The following is an 18,543-nucleotide window of genomic DNA, read 5'->3' on the forward strand; positions in this document are numbered from 1 at the left end:
AGAGAGAGAGATAGAGAGGGAGGCGTGTACTCTAAAAGTGGAGTAGCCCCCTCTCCCATAAAAATCCTAAGGCCCTAATGCCCTTCATAAGTTTATTAAAACTTATGCCTAGGGGCCACCCAAGGTTATAAACATTAAAATATTAAATCCCTTGGTCCCCCTTCACACTTGGGGATGTCCACACATTAACCTTTTGTCTCGGGCACCCAAGTATGAACAATTAAATGTTTACCCTGCTCACCGACCACCATGTCCACACTTGTGCTGTACCAATTTCACAGGGTCATGACATACCCCCCTCCTGAAAAATGGCAAGCGTCCTCGATTGCAATCTGGTGATACAGCAAGACATCCAAAGCGGAAATGTACAATATGGCAAGATCAGCGTCCCAATCTCTCTAAGCCATGCATATGTAACAACATTCACTGCAAACCAATGGTGTAGTAATAGTCCAAGTTGTATACCACTGTGAACCATACACAACCACAACATCCAATGTGACTAGTACACATATATCATAGAAGTCCCATAAACAGATATACTGTGAGCCATCAGTACTTTCGGGTGAGACAAAAGCTGCACCAAGTGACCTCTAGATGTCATTTGAGCCTGTCTGTATCAAGGGAGCGGAGGTGCTACCCTCCTCTTGAGCATCAGGCAATGCTCCAGACCCATGCTCTGCTGAACCTGAATGAGCCGTAACTAGAGTCGGCTCCAACTCAAAGGCATCGAGATAAAGCTGCAAAACTTGAGGTGAATCTGCTAAGTCACCCTCCTCCATCCACTTCGCATCCATGAGTGAATAGTTCTTGAACTTCACAAGATAGCGACGGGAAACTTTACCTCGTACCTTTCTTTCCTTATGTGCCAACATCTGCTCTGGAATAAGAACCTCATCAAGTTCCTTAACTTCCGGTTGAGCCTCATTTGATACATCCTCAGGCCCACCCCCACGGAAAGGTCTAAGTAGACTCACATGAAATGCATTGTGAATCCTCCAGTGATCTGGTAGCTTCAAACGATAGGCCACCTCACCAATCTTTTACAATACCTGAAAAGGTTCATAATAGCGCATGCTCAACTTAGGAAATAAGCGCTCTTTACCCTTCATCTTTTTAGAGGAAGGTAGAACTGAACATAAGCTAGAACAATGGACTGAACAATTCGAAGCCGTACGTGCAATGGCCAAGTGGGGATCTTCCAATGTTCTAATTTGTCCTGAATTTTGTTTAGTACCCAAGATATTTGTTGCTTATTTCTGATTTTCCAGCCAATGGGATAACCCAAATGTCTTACTATGTTTTCTGGGTAAATAATCTGGCCGGGCCATAGGATAGCATGCCAGTCACAATGCTTGAGAGGTAAGAGTTTTGATTTTTGAAAATTAATTTTTAGACCAGCTGCCAACCCGAAATCCGAAAGAGTATCCATCAATAGGCGAAGCTCCAGAGGACTGTTCTTTGGCATGAAGAATGAATCATCTGCATAAGCGTGTGCAATGAAAGGGCTTGAACCAGAAATCTGAAGCCCCTCTAACTGTCTAGTATCAACCAGATGATCCATATAAAGAAGCAAAGGATGTGAAGAGAATTAGCATGATGAGCAATCCATGGAGGAGGTAATATCAATCGATAAGCCTGTATGGAAGTCAATAGATGCAAAGGCTGAGAGGATAATCTTGAACTTGAAGACTGAAGATGCCAATCTTGAAGCCTGTCTCGTACATCCAATGTTGGAATCGGAATGAAAGGCTGTAAGAGATCTGCAATAGCTTTCCATATAGATCTATGATGCATCCCAAGATTGTATTGTTACCGGAAAAGAGAGAATTTGCCCTTGAGTATCTACCACGTCGTCAATGAACCGGATGCCCAACTTCATAAGATTGTAAGCTCTGATTGGTTGTTGTACAGCAAGGGGAGAGTAAAAAACAGCACTCCAATGTAGGCTTTCCATTCGAAGCGAGGAAGCTATAGAAGCAGGATGGGGAGACCATTTGATGCGAGAGAGCACTTTCTTCCAATCCTGAATCAAGGAAGTAGAAAATGGACAACCAGGGATTTTACCTTGAAATTTGCCAAGTACTACTTCCGATGGATCAACTAGCCAACGACCATAAGCATTTGTGCGCATCTGACCACACAAAATTGCCAACATGATAGACCAAGGCGGCTCTTGTTGAAAGAAGGTTTTGAGCATAGTGATCTTTCTTGCCAACACATGAAATTTGATGTTTATAATATTCAAACCACCATGCATTCTTGGCGAGCAAAGCAGGTCCATTTTGAGCAACCTTAAAGCTTTTTTATGAAGCTTAGTTTTCCAAAAAATCTCCATGGCTTGAGACATAAAAGAAGAAAGATCTCGAGATGACCAATGTAATAGAGGAAGGTAGAACTGGACATAAGCTAGAACAATGGACTGAACAATTCGAAGCCGTACGTGCAATGGCCAAGTGGAGATCTTCCAATATTCTAATTTGTCGTGAATTTTGTTTAGTACCCAAGATATTTGTTGCTTATTTCTGATTTTCCAGCCAATGGGATAACCCAAATGTCTTACTATGTTTTCTGGGTAAATAATCTGGCCGGGCCACAGGATACCAGATGATCCATATAAAGAAGCAAAGGATGTGAAGCAATAGCATAGAACAAAGCACTGAGAGGGCATCCCTGTCGAACTGATCGTTCTAGAGTCCACACACACACACAAACACACGCACGCACGCACGCACGCACGCACGCACGCATGTTACCAAGGAGCAATATACAGGGGGAGGATGCACTTAAGAGAGAAGCCTTCCAAAGAAGAAAGCTAGAAATAGTAGAAAAAGACCTCAAATTGTCAGGTATCAATAGTTGATAGTCATGTAGGGACTGGCGAAGATTGGCATGAAAGAAAGCTTAAGCATCTAGAGAAGGCTATCGAAACATAATATGGTTCCTAGCCTTCCAAATAGTCCAAAGAGCTCAATATCTCATCCAAATCATCAAAGTGTCAAATCAAGCCATGCAAGATGGCAGAACACCAAAAATTCAGAAGAATTTTCCTCTTTTGAAGGATGGAAAACATCCTTAGAGATTGTGAGTCAGTGTATGCAAGAAAATCATGGAGATCGTGCAATGCCAAAGAAGATGTGGAACAGACTCTACATGTTGTCCACATCTACAACATCTATCACTGGAGATATGTCGTTTTTGTTGGCCCAAGCTGGGGAGCTATAGCTGAACTAGGGTTTTGCACAACAACACACACGGTGAAGCACACACATAGAGTGAAGAGGGTGAGTGATGCAAAGGGAAGATTGCATTGGAATATGTGGAGTTAGAAGGTCAACTCCATAATATCATAATATAACTAAAATAGAAGGTGGTCATTTCACACATCTCCAAGGAGAAAAATCCAAAGGGAGAAAGTGCTTTTGGTTAGCCCATGTTCACATGTGGCAATACTCATATCATATATGCCAATAAATCCCCCCTGTAGTGGTAATGTGAACATGTATAAGGTGAGTAGCAGATCACTCTCTGTAGGAGAGTAAGCTCAAAGCTTTGCAGAAAGCTTCAAATTTCTCTAGGCAATGCCTTCGTGAACAGATCTATAACATTGTCTTGTGTAGAGCAGTAAGATAATGTGATCTCCCCTGCATGTATCCTCTCTTTGATATAATGATAATGAATTTCGATGTGCTTAGTAGGTGTATGAAACACTGGGTTTTGTGCGATGGCTATAGCACTCTTACTGTCAATTAGTATGGTAGTGGGTGCCTGTTGATACTTATGAAGATCAGCAATCAATCTCCTCAGCCATACACAATCTACTGTGGCTGTAAAGATTGCCCTATACGCAGCCTCACAAGTAGATGTGGCAACAGTGGGTTGTTTTTCGTTCAACCATGATATGCATGAATGCCCCAGAAAAAAACACTTCCCACTGGTGGATTGTTGTGTATCGTTGTCACTAGCCTAGTCCGAATCACTGTAAGCATGTAACTGCAAGGTGCCCCTCCTGGCATGGTTAGAGGCGTCAGAGGCATTTGGTACGAGGCGGGCAGGGTATGCACCTCGAAAGACTCGTATTTTCTAGAGACGTTAGAGGCGTGTTAGAGGTGTCTGTTATATATATATATATATATATATATATATATATATATATATATATATATATATATATATAACACAGACCTCTAATACTCCTCAACGTCTCTAAAAAATATGAGTCGGTGGCCCAAGCGACAGTACCCCAAATGATGATGAGGGTCGATGTTACGTCCATAGCGAAGATGTGGAGAATCCGCTGCCAAATCTGGTGAGCCTTCGGACAATCCCTAAGGCAATGTCATTGAGACTCCTGGGGGTGGTTGCACCTTGGGCAAGCTGCTGACCGACCTCCGACTGCCAGCCAAGTACCAACCGCTAAACTCCTTTGTGCCGTCAGCCAAAGGACGAGGGTGATCATCCTCAGCTGAAAGCTGACCCAAAGCCTCTCCCTAGGATTGCCAGTGTGCTGTTGTTGCCGGTGTGCCATCTATCTCCGGCATCTGGATCCTGTGGGGCCGACACCCGTTGTATATGCAAAGAAAGAGGCATCCAGAGTCTCCACCCGATCTGTGGGATCATGCCAAGTCCACTCTCCAGGGTCCCATTGCAACCGGGTGAGAGGTCGGCACTCCAAAATCCATAACCGCCGAAGTCTCTTCCTGTCCACCTTGGCCGGTGCTGGATCTATGTGCCATGCCCGTGCTCGAAAACCAATCACCCTCACCCTCTGCAAGGTGTAGCAACTGAAATCCTCCAAGGGGTGCTTTGATCTCTCTAATCTGCCATGTAATCCAATAGAAAAAGTGAGCAGACCGCTGTCCTCATCTGCTCCATGGACCGCCACGAGGATATCGTGTCTGGTGAACACGCCTAGCCACACTGGGGGGGTCGGGTCTGGAATAGGAGTCAGCCACTCCTAAGGAATAGCTGAGTCGATGTCGATGATGAGCCTGTCTCTACCCCGGATCCCTGTCAGCCTCTCTCCTGCTCCTCCTGAGGTAACTGCTTGTGTGCAATCCAATCTCCAAGAGACCTGGCTGGTCCCATGCTCAAGGCGCCCCAGGATATGTGCGGTCGGGCCCCTAGCATGTGGCCACTGGGTAAACGGATCAGAGGGTTCCAAATCAAAGGCTGCCGAAGCTGCTCCATTGAGGCCATTGGAACAATCTTCCTGAGGGCTGGCCTGATATGATCCCAAGCACGAAGTAGACTGGTTGCAAATATGTCCTCAAAGGCAGGACTAAAACCACGGGATTGCATGTATGTGAAATCCATCTAGTACTCTGCGGCCACGGGCCTCCAAGGCTCGGAGTGCGGGCTGAAATTCGGGCCAAGAGAAAATCCTTCCAAGGATCACCACCGGGTAGGAGTCCTCTAACAATCAACTTGCCCAGCTGGGCACGGCTCTGTATAGCTAGATCGGTAAGGCCAAGCCCCCCTCTACTACGTGGCTGAATGATCACTCTCCATGCCACCTTGGCCCTTGCTAGCCTCCCATCCCTTCCAGCCCACAAGAAGTTCCGGATCAAACATTGTACCTAGCCAATACAAGCCTGCATGAGGTGATGTACCACATGGTGGCAAGCAGTACCTGGTTCGCCACCACCACTCTGCTTGCTAGGGATAGCCTCATCGAGCTCCAGTCTAAAAGCTTCTTCCAAATATTCAGAAGAAGCGGAGCGAGGTGCTGCTCGGGGGAGATATCGATGCCAACCTGGCAACCGAGGTATCGGACTGCAGTGCCCCTCGGGATCCACTAGAAAGCCTCAATTGGTCGCCAGGTCGGGGTGGGTGCTGAGCCTACCCAAAAACCACACGACTTGTGCCAATCGATTTGTGCTCCTGATGCACGACAGAAAATCTGTATCGCCTCCGCAAATCTCTAGAGATTCCCAACATCTCTAGCAAGGTAGGCTGCTATGTCGTTTGCAAACTTTGAGTCCAGCAGTTCCTCCTACGTGCGGAGGGGAAGGCGCAATCCTTGAAGTCTGGTCTCCTGGGCGGAGAGAGAACTACTCATGGCCTTGGCGTAAAATAGAAAGAGTACGGTGCCATAGGACAGCCTTTTCGAACCAAGCAGCTGTCGCCTCGGGCTCCCTGAATGAGAACCTGGCTCCCTGAATTAGAACGTGGCTGTGAGATGCTGAATAAAGTCGCAAGACTCCACGAATCCACTCCATGGGGAATCCCATCCGGCTCATAGTGCCCTCCAGAAAGCTTGAATCCACCCTGTGATAAGCTTTCTCAAAGTCTAGGAATAGCACAACAAGGTCCGGCTGTCGCATCCTGGCTAAAGCTGTCGCCTCCCAAAAGGTAAAGATGTTGTCCAGAATGCTCCAATCCTGAACGAAACCAGTCTGAGTGTAGTGGATCAAGTCTGGGAGAGAAGGCTGAAGTCACCTATTGATGGCCTTGGCCAAAATCTTATAGGCCATTCCTAGAAGGGTGATGGGTCTCCACTGTCGGATCTCCTATCTATCACCACCCTCCTTGGTAATCAAATGTATCAAGCTCTGTGAGCCTCTCTGGCATGGCACCTGTGAGCATAATCTCATTGAAGGCAGTGCAAAGGCCACATTCCATGAGGTCCCAATGGCGAAGAAAGAAAGAAAGAGGAAGCCCATCCGCCCTCGAGCATTTGCCCTTGGGTAATGCCTTCTTTGCCTCCGCCAGGTCCTTTGAAGTAAAAGGGGTCAATAACATCCATCACCTAAGGGGATAATGGAGCACCAGTGAGAAGAGATCGGAAGAAATCTGTGGTGATGGCTCTCACATGCGGGGGATGAGAAACAATAGCTCCATCCTGGCCACGCAGCCTGCGAATACCGTCTCTCCTCTTGTGTGGGCCGGCTATCTCAAAGAAGTCTCCAATAACTCTGTGGCTTGAGTCCAGAAAGAAGACCTCGCATGGTATCTATACTCCACCCTCCTCTCCTCAATGGACCGAATCTCCGTGCAGGCGGCATCAATCTGACTCTCAATCCACGGGCTGTCTGGGGAACTCTCCTGAAGACATTGTAAAGAGGCTAGGCCCCTCCTCAGACTCCTCTCCTGCTCCCGAATCCCTCCAATCTACTCTGGGGGGCTGCCTCTTGTAAGAAAATACCGATTTCCCCAAGGCCATCATCCAAAGTGCACGTTGCAGAGCCTGAGGAAAAGTCCAGTCTTGCCCATATCTGCTCAATCCGGCTACAGATCTCGGGGTCTTGAATGAGGCTATCTGGAATCCTGGAGCTCGCATGTCTCTCATGCCTCTATAGGTCCGTGCCACTATGGTCATCTCCACAATGAACCGAAGTTTGTCGAGTAAAACAAAAACCCCCGGAGGCCGGGAAGCAACAACTTGCACGGGAGGGGAGGAAAAAGAAAAAACGGGGAGGCACAGAGCAACGAGGATAGGTAAGGGGAGGCGGGCAGCAAAGAGGGGGAAGCAGCAAAAACGAGAGGGCGGGGGGCTGGAGGAGAATGAGCAGAATAAGGTGGCGGGCAGAAACAAAAGAGGGGGGGAGCAGCGAATCAAAGCAGCAAAGGGGGGGCGGGCAGCAAAACAGCGAAGGAGGCGAGAAACAGCAGCGAAGGAGGCGGCGGTGGCGGCGGGCAGCAGAGAAGCAAGGGAGGCGAAGGGGGGCGGGCAGCAAGCAGCGACGAAGGGGGGAGGGCAGGCACTGTGTAGGGAGGGAGAGGCGGAAGGAACACGGGCGCACAGCGGGCTAGGGGGCAAGATGCAGGCGACTCCAATGGAATTGGGGGGGGGGGGGGGGGGGGTGTTTGGGGAGCTCAAAGTCTGCTTACGACTTTTTTCGTATGCTATCTTTGGCTCAGTCTCTTCTTGCCAATGATATCTTTGGATTGCGGTCAAATCAATTTGACTTTTTTGCTTTTTCCTGTTTTTTTGACCAAGATTGGTGCTTTTTCTTGAGCAAACCTTATGGTCCCTGTCCCCATGCCTTCTCCTGTCTAGTGTCCCAGCAAGGGTTCCATCATGTTAAATAGAGCTAGGAGGGCTAAATAGTTACTCTTGGAGCAGGTGGTCTTGTAGTCCATGTTCGGGTAAGGTGAAAAAAGCAGCATACACAAAAGAGCATATCACTATATATATATATATATACGTGCGTACGTATATATATACACACATGTATATATATTCTCTCCTGAGATCTGAACCTGAATCCTTGTCAAGTACTTATTCCTATTTTTTCATATTCAAGTATTATTAAAATTAAATGTTGTTTTACAAGTCTTGTCAGGCAAAACATCACACCCCGTTGCCTTCACCAATTAAGGCCATCGAGATGGCGACTTTTCCCATGATTACCCTGACCGTGCCCTCACATTTAGAGGAGCCAGTGAAGGTCATTCCGGCTCTAGTGATGGGGTCAAGTGTTCTTTGTCATTTTCAGTTTTAATGTAGCAAGTATTGTCCATTGTTGGTATTAGTTAAGTGATCTAAAAATGTGTATTTTATCTTCCGATTTGTCATGCCTCCTGTAGGGAGCGGTTACACTGGTATCAGAGCCCGGTCATCTCTCTTTCTTAAGAGGAGACATGGTGTTTTGAGATCGGAAGAAAACACAGACACTTGATTCAATGGACAGCCAAGGAAACCCTTTGGAAGTGCTGAATTCAAGAGGCCAGTCTAGTGCTTCTCGCGATTGCGATGCATTGCATGGAAGGCACAAGCCTCTTGAGAGAGTTTATGACAGTGCATTCATGGGACAGCCATCTCGTGGAAAAGAGTCTATGCATGAGGATGAGCCCAATGCATTGAAGGCTGAATTGGAGCACATGAAGAACCTTTTTCAGGCAAAGGAAGATCCCCATGTACAAAGTGTCATTGAAGCAAGGAAAGCTGATGCTATGGTGGATATGACCTTTGAGTCTATGGCTCGTGAAGTGGGCAAGAAGCCAAGGGAGTTGGCACTCTCCTATCTCATCCAAAAGGGTGACATCAAAGAAGGAGAGGATGGGGAGTTAATGTTCAAGAATCCGCCTAGTTTGAAGCATGGAGACCCAACATCTCAACGGTTGAGGTCTTTCATACACAAGGAAGAGGTGTCAGTCACTTCGCGTTGTGCATCTACTCCTCATGGGACAAAAAGGAAACAGATATGTGCATGCTGGAGTTAGTGGGCGACATGATGGCCTTGTGGATTCAAAGCTTGTTCATCATGGAGAGAGAGGCCGGCATGCAAGCCAAAAGACTTTGCCCATTGTGTTGTCTCGTGGCGAGACATTGTATCATTCAGGGAAGTCAGATGCTTTTGGGCCACAGATTCATGGAGCACATGCCACGGTCCCTCGTGAAAACATCTTTGCATGCCTATGAAGCCCATGCAGAGAGGGCTGCCCCATTGGATAAGGGGAAGAGAAAGAGGGAAGAACATGAATCACATCCCAAAAAGCTCAAGGAGTTCAAGGCAGGGGACAAGTCCGTGAAGTTTGATGCCTCCAAGGTGCTTGCTTTCGTGGCTCAGTTTGACATTGCTTTTAGTGATGAGGACTTCACTGAGAAGTCTAAAATTTGTCATGCAAGCATGTTTTTGAAGGGGACAGCTGCCCATTGGTGGATCACTGAAAAGACCACCAAAGATCCTATTTGCACTTGGAAAGAGTTCAAGGACAGATTTTATGCCCAATTTTTGCCTCCAAATGTGGAGCAAACTCTCACATAAAAGTGGGATAGACTTGAGCAAAAGACAATGAAGCAATATGTCAACAAATTTTGGAAAGTCTTGCTTGAGGTAACTTCTTTTATGCAACTCTCCGAAGATGAAAGGAAAAGGAAGTTTCGCTCTGGGTTGCAAGCAGCTTACCATTCGGGCATTGAATTGCACCCAAAACACATCCTTCAGCAGCTCATAGCATCTACTCTTGCTACGGAGTTACTGGTGCTTGAAATTAAGCTGGATCAGGGAGGTTCTAAGGGCAAAGAGAGGGCTGTCCCAAACCTGCAAAAAGGTGGACAGCCACCTAAAAAGACCTTTCAGGAAGCCCAAAAGGAGGTAAAGCTGAAAGTACCCCATCCAAGGACATTGCACCAAAGAAGAATAGGTTTGGCTTGACCCCCGAGCAAAGGGAGCAATATGCGAAAGAGGGGAAATGCTTTTCTTGTGGTGGTAAAGAGCACATGTTTAGGCAATGCCCTACCCGCAAGCAAAAGCAAGAGGGCAAGCCACCCAAGGGTAATGTGCATGCCATTCCTGATGTGCAGGGTAACACTGAGCATGATTGCAAAGAGAGAGTGGTATGCAAAGCTTGGAGACAAATCAAGGATCAGCCTGCTTGTTGCATTTTACAACCAAAGCCCATTGCAGCCATGACCTCAGCTATGTAATTCCATTGAACTTTGTCAAAAGCTTTAGCTACATCCACTTGCATGACAAGAACATTCTGAGAAGTATATTTGGCATATTCCATCGCCAGATATACATTAGCAATATTATCCATAGTTTGTCTTTTGGGAACAAAACCACATTGTTGTGGCTGCAATACATGGAAAAGCAAATCACCAATGCGATTTGCGAGCATTTTAGTTGCCAATTTATAGATAACTGGCATCAATGTGATTGGTCTCCAATCGTCAAAGGATTATCAGTACCAAAGTCACAAGGCCTTCTTTCCAAGAATTAGGCATGTCCCGTTTTCCATGCAACATTATCTTTAAAATCGGGAGTTTAAGCTCATCCCAAAAAGCAACAAAGAATTCAACCGCCAAACCATCCCAACTTGGTGACTTCCAACGTCCCATACCATATAACACATGTGTTAGCTCTTCTTGAGTGAAGGGGAGATGATGTCTCAAAGCAGATTCAACAATGGAGTGCATATAATTTGTTCCCTACCCTGTTAGCCTTCTTAGTGATCTAGGGCTTATCTTCCACCATCATATGGTACACTTGATTTGTTGTACGCTAGACAATGTCCTGAGGCTTTCTAAATGCCCAATCTAACCAAGGTTGCTGATCCTCCAACTGAGGAATATCACCAAACGGTGTAAGGCTTGTGCTCACCTTCTCCCATACATGTACATATCCACGTGGAACTCGAAAATATTGTCGGATTTTCTAAAAAGACAATAAAGGTTAAAGATAGGCCTGTAAAGGTTAAAGGCTAGATTTTTGGCAAGATTTCGAATGGGCCGGATAACCCAGAACATTCAATTTTTTTTCATTTTTTCAAGTGGACAGGTTTGTGGCATATTTGGTTAACTAGGAATGCCTTCATATTTGATGCAAAAGTGGGTATTACAGCTCACATAGGTCGTATAAAAGGGCTACTATTGTTGCAAGTCTCTTCCTTGCGGTTAGCCATTTGGTGGAGAATGACATGGCTATATATTGGATGAGGGTACTTCGAGCTACACCTATGGTCCTCACTAATTAGTGAGGGAAAGCCATAGTAACATGGGACGGGAACGTAACGGGGATTCTTGGTAAATCGGGACGAGGAACGGGGGACGGCATACAAAATATGCAATTTTAAGTAAGCACTCATTCAAGAAACTTAACAATACTAAAACAAAGTCACTTTACACTTCCAAAGCATCAATATTAAGTCATACTAGCAAAAAAATGGGTGTTACAAAAAAGGAGATCGGGCACCCAGGACCCAGATGCCAAAGGCTAAAGCAAAAGACAAGGGCAAAGGTCTAGGCCCTAACCACGTAAGTGGTATACAAAAAAGAGACTATCACTAGAGTAGTATAAATGTCAAAAAGCCTCAAGGGGCATGTGAAGTGTTGCCCTCACGATCATGGGTCCCTGCAATGCCTACAGACTCCATAGAGATGTCCTCCACTTGCTCCTCCAACTCCTCATCATCCTGAGACATCTCCCACCCAGTAAATGCACCAACCTTTGCATTTGCACTCTTGCAAAGCATTCGCAAGTTTTCACTCACAAAGACTAGTCACTAGATCATTTGCCTGTTCCACCCCAAGACGGTTCCTCTTCTTTGATGCAATGTGACTATATGAGCTCCAAAGTTTCTCTAGGCAAGAGGAACTCACTGCCTGGCTGAAAATGCGGATGGCTAGATCGCTCAGGTCCATCCGAACCAAAATCTTCCCACCACAAAGCAGCCCCAACTTTGAAGCGATCATCCTGTGCATCCATGTCTCCATAAGAGCCCTGAAAGCTCCTATACGTAGACAACTGGTCACGGATCTTTCGCCTAACATTTGGGTTAGGCACAAGTCGAGTCAAGACAAGTCTCCATAGCTTGCTCACCTCTGCGTCACTTTCTTGCCCTTTACCCTGCAACTTAGGGTCCACCACATAGGCTGCTGCATGCAAAGGAGAGGAGTAGGAGTTCCACCTACGCGCACACAGGGCACAGATCTCCTCATACCTATTCTCATGTGGCTCCAAATCCCTCGGCTTCTCTATCATGCTGTCCATAGCCTCATATACCTTGCCGATGCATGGCTTCATACCGTCCACAAGCCTCATCAAGTGGACAATAGGTTGAACCATAGCATCAATGCGCTTCACTTTTTCCCAAAAATCAGGGGGCTCTGCTTTTTCCTTGCATAGAGCTCTTGTCTCAGTGGAAGACATTGGTGAAGAAGTGAACTCGTCACTAGTGAACAACTGTCTCAATGCACCACTACACTCTTTTAATCACTGGAGCATCAAGAAGTTGTAGGCAAACCTCGTATCTGAGTATTTGAGGAGCTGACGACTGGATTTTTTGGAGAATTCATGGCGTAGGAACTGATGGTTTGTGACAAATGTCATTATTTGGCTGCCCACTTGGATGATAGGCCGGATCCATGGCAAGTCCCCAATATCCTTCAAGAGATTATTTAAGCAATGTGCCATGCAAAATGACACAGTGATGTTGGGGTACATGCTCTTGATGATCGCTCTAGTTGCTCTGTTTGAAGCCTCCCCATCAGCAACAAAGCCCACAACTAGGTCTGGGCCAATGATCTCTATGCCACTATCCCACTCTGCTGCTAGCACATCAGCACTCTTCCCCGTCCCAGAAGCATCATGTGAGGTGATGAAGTACATCTCACCGCGGGAATATGCGACAAGGCCATGGATGGACCTCTTCCGCGTATCACTCCATCCATCGGCTATCAGGGACACTCCATTCCTTGCCCATTGTCGCTTTGTGTTTTCTGTTGCTTGCTCCACAAGCCTTTTCTTCTTCTCTAGCAATTTGGTGTGCAAAGACTCCGATGATGGGGGCGTATAGTTTGGACCATACTCCCCTATCTTCTTCACCATGACCTTGAAGTAGTCCGATCTATCGACAAAAAATGAATAATTTAATAACCGATCAACTTCAAAGTTCAAAGTTCAAGTAACTTGTAAGAGGAACATTGTAAAATGATAGATCTTAAGCTAGACATCTTAATTCTTGATTACCTAGCATTATGGAAAGCAATGTGGTCGTGAAAGAAGAAGCGCGTATCCACCTCTTTTCCTTCTTCTTGGGGTTCCAACTAGCCTCAAGAGTACTTTGCCGGCGTGAGCGTGTGGATGCGGTCAGCATGGAGAAGGATGGTGTTGGGGCCCGTTCTTGTGGGGCGGGTCACGGGTACTGATGAAGTGGATGCACATGGGGATGCCGATGCCGAACCTTGGGATGGCCTCACTAGTGTTGCGGGATCCACGGCCACATGCGGTACTCTCCTTGAAAGCAAGGCCTCATGTGCAGCAACGCGTTCAAGAAGCCTCCTTCTCGTCTTCGGTGTGACCTGATCACAAAATCGGACCTCATGATCGGGCTCATGCAAGAGGTGAGCTCTCACTTTATCTGCCTGACCCGTTCGCCTATCTTGCACGACCATGGGCCAGAGCCTCCTCCACTTCTGGGATGATCGGAGTTGACCTCTTCCCACCAAGACCAACCTTCGGTCCTCCTTCCTCTATTCATATTGGCACCGCTGGATCGAGGTGCGGGGGATGGTCGCGATGAAAATGCCATGGAGGCAAGTGCCAAGGAGGCTTGAGCAATGGAGGTGAGTGTAGGAGAGAGATGTAGGAGAGGCTAAAGCAACTTGCAAGAGGTGAGCATGTGTGTGTGTGTGTGTGTGTGTGTTTTTTACTCTCCCCTTGCTGTACAACAACCAATCAGAGCTTACAATCTTATGAAGTTGGGCATCCGGTTCATTGACGATGTGGTAGATACTCAAGGGCAAATTCTCTCTTTTCCGGCAGCATGCGAACAATACAATCTTGGGATGCATCATAGATCTATATGGAAAGCTATTGCAGATCTCTTACACCCTTTCATTCCGATTCCGACATTGGATGTAAGAGACAGGCTTCAAGATTGGCATCTTCAGTCTTCAAGTTCAAGATTATCCTCTCAGCCTTTGTATCTATTGACTTCCATACAGGCTTATCGATTGATATTACCTTCTCCATGGATTGCTCATCATGCTAATTCTCTTTGGCATCTGAATAAGTCTTTAGCTTGGTGGAAAGGAAAACTGACATTGATATGGAAGTTGAAAATGCCATTGAAGCAGAGACTCTTTCTTTGGAGATGCATTGTTGGTATTTTTCCAGTGGGAGTGAAATTGGCTCAAAGAAGGATTGCCTCTCCTCTTTGTCCAAGATGTCATCATACTACTGAGAGTATTCCACATTTACTGTGGTCTTGTTCATATTCCAGAGACCTTCTGGACAAGATCTCCTATTTTTTATCTCTCAGATTTCTTGCACACAGGTTCTACAGGTTTTTCTGGATGTTTGGCACGTTATCAGCTTCTTTGTTACAGTATTCTCTTTTCTTCCATTGGATCAGATACTGGGCCTTATGGACCCTCTGGCTACAGCGAAATCATGCATATCTGAATTCACCCCTTCAGCACCCTTATGAGTTCTTTCGAGCCTCATTGCGGCAGTCCTTATATGATGCCTTACATGAGGAAGATTTGGATGTTTCTTGTGTTCAGCTTTTCTTTTACTGTTTCTGATGGATAGGGCATAGGCTCTTTTCTTGAGCACTGCCCTGATGTAAAATGGATGTTTTATAATATAGTTTCTTCGTTTCACAAAAAAAAAAAAAAGTGTGTGTGCTTGCCAATGGAGAGGCTAAAGCAAGAGGTGAAACTAGAAGAGAGAGAGAGTATAGAAGAGCAAGAGGTGAGAGTGTGTATGTGTGTGTGTGCGTGCGGCGTGCGCTTGCCAATGGAGAGGCTAGAGCAAGAGGTGAGTGTAGGAGAGCAATTACAACTTACCCAATGCCACTTGAGCCTTGAGGAGAGCTTGAGCCTTGCCTAGTGCCCACTTGAGTCTTGAGCCTTGAGTGTTGAGCCGATGAGCTTCCCACTTGGGCTTTGAAAGTTGAGGAGCCTTGAGCCTTGAGCCTTGAGCCTTGAGGCTTGAGCTTGAGCCTTGAGGAGTGTTGCAAGTGCCAAAAGCTAAGAGGCTAGAGCAAGTGGCGGTGGGCGAGGGCCATGGGGTATGGCGTTGAGCTCTGCATAACTCAGCAGCTCTGTTGAGTGTCACACCTCTTGGCCGAGCTCCTGCACTAGCCTGTGGTCTGGGTATGATGGGTGGATCGGCCCTCGGAGCGCTGGTATGGAAGAAGTCGGTGAGAGCTCTCTGTGCTGGTCCTCAAGCAAGTACATATGATCTGGATTTCACTAAGGACTCCCTGTGTCTACGGAGCTCTAGAAGAAAATGTCCCAGGCATCTCTAATCCGAGAAGTATGATCCTGGGTCCAAACCCAGCTCGGAAGAGGTAGTGGAACCTCCCCCGAATCTCATAGTATACAGGGCATCGGCATATGTAATGATCCTTTGTCTCGGGCTCTGTGTGACAGAGCTGGCATATCCTATCCTTTGGTGCGACCGCCCTAGGCCCATATCTGGCAGTCTCCACTCTCAGCTGGTGGGACGAGGTGCGGATCTGGCCGATCGCACATCTCACCCCAAAGGATAGGTGTGTCCATGTAGCGTGGGTGGATGATGAACCCATCCTCTATCGGGCATAGGAGGTGATCTCTGTAGAAGGCCATCTTCGTCCCCAGTGGACGACTAGGTGAACTCCATGTTCTCTGAGTATCTAGTCTGACAATGTCCTTCCTGATAACCCTGTTCCACTCTGTGCGGTTGAGAGCAAATGACAAGGCCTCTATACTTCACTGGAACAGGGGGAGTGCCTCCATCTGCATATCGTGCATGCCAAACCAAGTGCCTACCTGTGCATACCAGGACTCTGTATCTCCCTCAAGTGTCAACTGTCTTGAGGACTCCAGGGCTAGCTGGGGATATCTATCAAGTGGAAGCTCCCATTGCTTGTGCCAGTATGTCACTGTGTGGAATAGAGCCTCTGTCACTATCGGTGCAGCCCCCATCTCTGCCCGCACAATCTCATGTGGCACTGATGACTTACTCCTAATCATGCGTGAGATCATCACCACTTGGGGACTCTCCATCTGCTTCCACCCATCATATACCTCCTTTGTATCTGTCTCGGCCGACTCTCTCCTCTGTCTCCTCCTATGGTATAAGCTAGGACCCCAGATGGGGGCACCATACAGTAATGCAGGTGTAACTAGAGTATCAAATAGCCAAAGCTTCGTCCTTAGCTCTTGAAACTGTATCTGTGAGCATTTCCTCTCTAGCGAGCCAAGGGTTGCATACAGAGTCACATGGGATGCGAAATGGGAACGGGGAACGGGGACGGAAAAGATTGAGAATGGCCATTCCCTGTGACTATAGAGTGACATGGGACGGGAATGGGAACGGGAAGATGCTGCCATCCCCAACATTCCCGAGTCTAAAAATGCCCATTCCCTGTGACTATGGCTGCATATCCCCTTATCAATCTAGCTTGGGCCGCCTTCCGCATCGAGAGCGAGCGAGAGAGAGAGAGAGAGAGAGAGAGAGAGAGAGAGAGAGAGAGATGAAAGTAGGACTCACGCACAACTATGTAGGTAGAGGAAGAAATGAGAGAGAGAGAGTTCTATTAACGTGTACAAAGACCAAAGGGTCTCTGAGACCAAAAGTGTTACAATGTGTCCATGAAGTGACATAATCATGATAAAAAATCTAACTAGAGCCGAGACTAGAAACAACCACCCTCTAAGTGCAAGTGGTACAATGCTACAATGATACAATGTGAGAGGATCAAATCAGGTCTTCCACATCTATGACTATATAGAGGCTCTCCACATCCACTTCTTGTGGAGGGGCCATAGTTACTAGAAACGAGAAATGGGAATAGAAACGTTTGAGGAATGGAAATGGGGAAAAGAGTTTTTAGGGGTGGAAACGGCCGTTTCTTGTGACAATATCACTTTGGAAACGAGAAACGGCCATGGAAACGGATGGGGTCCTGAAACGGAGAAACATGATTCTAGGGACTGAAACGGCCGTTTCCTGTGACTATGGGAGGGGCAATCTTGTATCTGTGGTAGTGTATCTCTTGGATCTAAAGCTGTTGGGTGGAGCATGTCCTTGGACGAGTGGGCCTCAGGCATCTAACTTGCTCTGCACCTAGATCTCTCTGTCTAGGGAGATGCCCCGGAAGCGGGGTGGCACTTGTGGCACATGCATTGTCAGTGTGCGCTGCCTGGTCCGTTGAGTAGGGGCATTTGGGTCAAGGCTATCTCGTGGTCATTTGTGAGGGCTTTATTCTTGGGTCGAATGAAAGAAACTCCTGATCGTGGGCTATGAGGTTTCTGGGTGTCTACCTCTCTGCATAGCTGATCTCTATGGTGGCACATCTCAATTCGGTAGAGTTCTAGGCATTGCTGTTCTTGGAAATGACCTGAGACAATGTCGCAAATCCCTCCTTGAAGAGGCAATGAAACCCCCCACTCATCAGCTCCAAATCCAAGACATGCTCCACCACCATCGAGCTAACTTTCCATGTGACGTAGCTGAGGGTGACCTCTCGGCCATACTCATTAGCCCCATGGTTGATATATTGGAGAGTGGTATACCATCTATGGGGGGCTGATGCACCTCTCATGTTTCGTGTTTCATCTATTGGTATAACTTGAGAGAGAGAGAGAGAGAGAGAGAGAGAGAGAGAGAGAGAGAGAGTGCAAAAGGGTGACTGTCTTAATTTTGTTGCAGGTAGTACTAGCTGCAAATGATTTGCCAGCTCTTAATGATATCACGTATCTAGAATTGGTGGATGTCATTTCAAAGGCAAGTTGGTGCAAACTTGTTCTTGCCATTGGTTGCAAAATCTGTGCGCTTCTTATAGAAGATGGATGCACACTATCTGTTTTGGTTTTGCATTAATTGCATAGTAGTACAATGGCACATGTATTTGGATAGTAACAGTTAATTTTATTTACAACTAATTATGTTTTTTTAAAAAATCCACCATCGTATTATATATTATTCTTAGTTTTAATCACCATTCAGTGGTAAGGATTAAATTTGCAGTCTACCCTACCTTGCTTTTATTATATCGTAATGCATGCTTTTATCTTTATTTGCTTTGAGATGCTCATAGCTTGAAGTATAGAACAATATAGCAAAAATATTTAGTGCCAGGTGTGTAGCTAATTTTGAATGG

At 46.5% G+C, this 18,543-nt stretch overlaps 1 protein-coding gene across 6 annotated transcripts in view; it reads left to right on the top strand.

Annotated features, from left to right (window-relative positions):
- LOC147640010 (damage-control phosphatase At2g17340-like) overlaps positions 1-18,543 on the top strand; it is an 86,990-nt gene that overhangs the window by 56,645 nt on the left and 11,802 nt on the right. For all 6 annotated transcript variants that reach the window (XR_015262289.1, XR_015262292.1, XM_086776266.1 and 3 more), the window contains exon 8: positions 18,093-18,167. Coding sequence is in view for 4 of the 6 variants with exons in the window: in XM_086776266.1 (XP_086632392.1) it covers positions 18,093-18,167 (75 nt within the window). In the remaining 2 variants the exon portion in view is untranslated. The remainder of the gene's footprint in view (positions 1-18,092; positions 18,168-18,543) is intronic.

This window comes from Cibotium barometz, chromosome 3, assembly GCF_041138505.1.
Source record: "Cibotium barometz isolate CiBa-2024 chromosome 3, ASM4113850v1, whole genome shotgun sequence".
Taxonomy (NCBI): Eukaryota; Viridiplantae; Streptophyta; class Polypodiopsida; order Cyatheales; family Cibotiaceae; genus Cibotium; species Cibotium barometz.